The 1,321-nt window shown below is 38.7% G+C and overlaps 1 protein-coding gene across 1 annotated transcript; it reads right to left on the bottom strand.

Moving 5' to 3' along the window:
- Positions 1–423: 423 nt before the first annotated feature.
- On the bottom strand, positions 424–1,029 carry LOC104618085 (the record flags this gene model as incomplete). The annotated part of the gene is made up of 2 exons (XM_010283592.1): positions 424–564; positions 841–1,029. Coding segments are annotated over 2 exons (330 nt in total), but the record flags the coding sequence as incomplete, so codon positions are not given.
- Between the last annotated feature and the right edge of the window lie 292 nt (positions 1,030–1,321).

Raw genomic sequence — 1,321 nt, 5'->3', positions numbered from 1 at the left:
TGATCTACAGGTCTAAAGAAAGTTTTACTTCAATGTAATGCCTGTTCTAGAAAGCACCGGTACTTTATTAATTTGGGCATACATGCTGGGACACAAAACATTACTAACTGATGCCGGAACCTGAGTTAACAACAAAGCACTACAAAACTTTCAGAATTAAATTCAGTCTTGACTTTAAAGTTAACTGCTTTTTCTAGCTGCCACAACTTGGATCTTTTTCTTTTATAGAAATGTTCTCACAACAAACTGTGTTAGACATATTAAGCAATGGGAAAAGATGGTAACAATACACTCACGTAATATTCTCTGTGTTCTACAAACCAAAGTTTTGCATAGGTTTGCCTGACGATTCCTTCCATGCTACCGATCGTTTCACGATGTTTTGTTGACATGACATTGACTGTAATTAGAGAACACAAATACCTGTTTTCCGTTTTCCTGTTCTTGCTTGGACTGGAGGATCGAGACCGTCTACCTCTACTTCTGCTTCTAGAGCGCCTCCTCTCTCGGCTCCGGGATCTTCTTCTCTCTCGGCTCCGTTCCCTTTCTCTACTTCTTGAACGTCTGCCACAGAACAAATTTGTATTTATTTAGCACATGATCATAGTATAATTTTAGCCTGCTACTGAGGAACAGGTTGTAAAAGGAATCCAACAATCATCAAAACAACTAAGAGCTTACAAACTCCAGCACCAGCAGCTAGAAACCATTTAATAAGCAAAAATGTTAAGCACAGTAAGATCTATCATGAACAACACAGTTACTAACGACAGTGGAAGAATGTCAATATTCAGATGACAAGCATTTTTATCTACTTTGATTGGAATTGATAAGTCATACCTTTGACGCTTTCTGTCACGCGATCGAGACCTTCTCTTGTCCCTACTGCGTGACCTCTCACGTCTACGTTCTCGATCTCTACTTCTAGAGCGCCTGTCTTCTCCACGTTTTCCCCTTTTGTCAGATGGAGAACGACTTCTAGAACGGCTACCAGACCGTCCACGTGACGCAGAGCGCTTCCGATAATGCCTGCATCGTAAATTCACGAAAAAAGATGATGAGCATAAGGACAACTTGCAGTTAAAGGGTATTTGTCATATTTAGGTGGACAGGCCCAAAAGAATTCTTTATCTTAATTTCTTGGACCTTTAAAACTTCTAAATATTTGTAATCATTTTGCCAAACTGATTAATAGATGTATACTCCTAACAATGCTGTAATTAGAGGGATTACTTGGTCATATTTTTGTTTTTAGATACTACTATAAGTACATCATTAGAACACTAGAACATCAAGAACAATTTCTGGTTTAGAAACCCAC

The sequence above is a fragment of the Phaethon lepturus genome, unplaced genomic scaffold, assembly GCF_000687285.1.
Source record: "Phaethon lepturus isolate BGI_N335 unplaced genomic scaffold, ASM68728v1 scaffold5023, whole genome shotgun sequence".
NCBI classification, from domain to species: Eukaryota; Metazoa; Chordata; class Aves; order Phaethontiformes; family Phaethontidae; genus Phaethon; species Phaethon lepturus.
The sequence above is the reverse complement of the archived record's forward strand: the minus strand, read 5'-3'. Positions and strand labels throughout refer to the sequence as shown.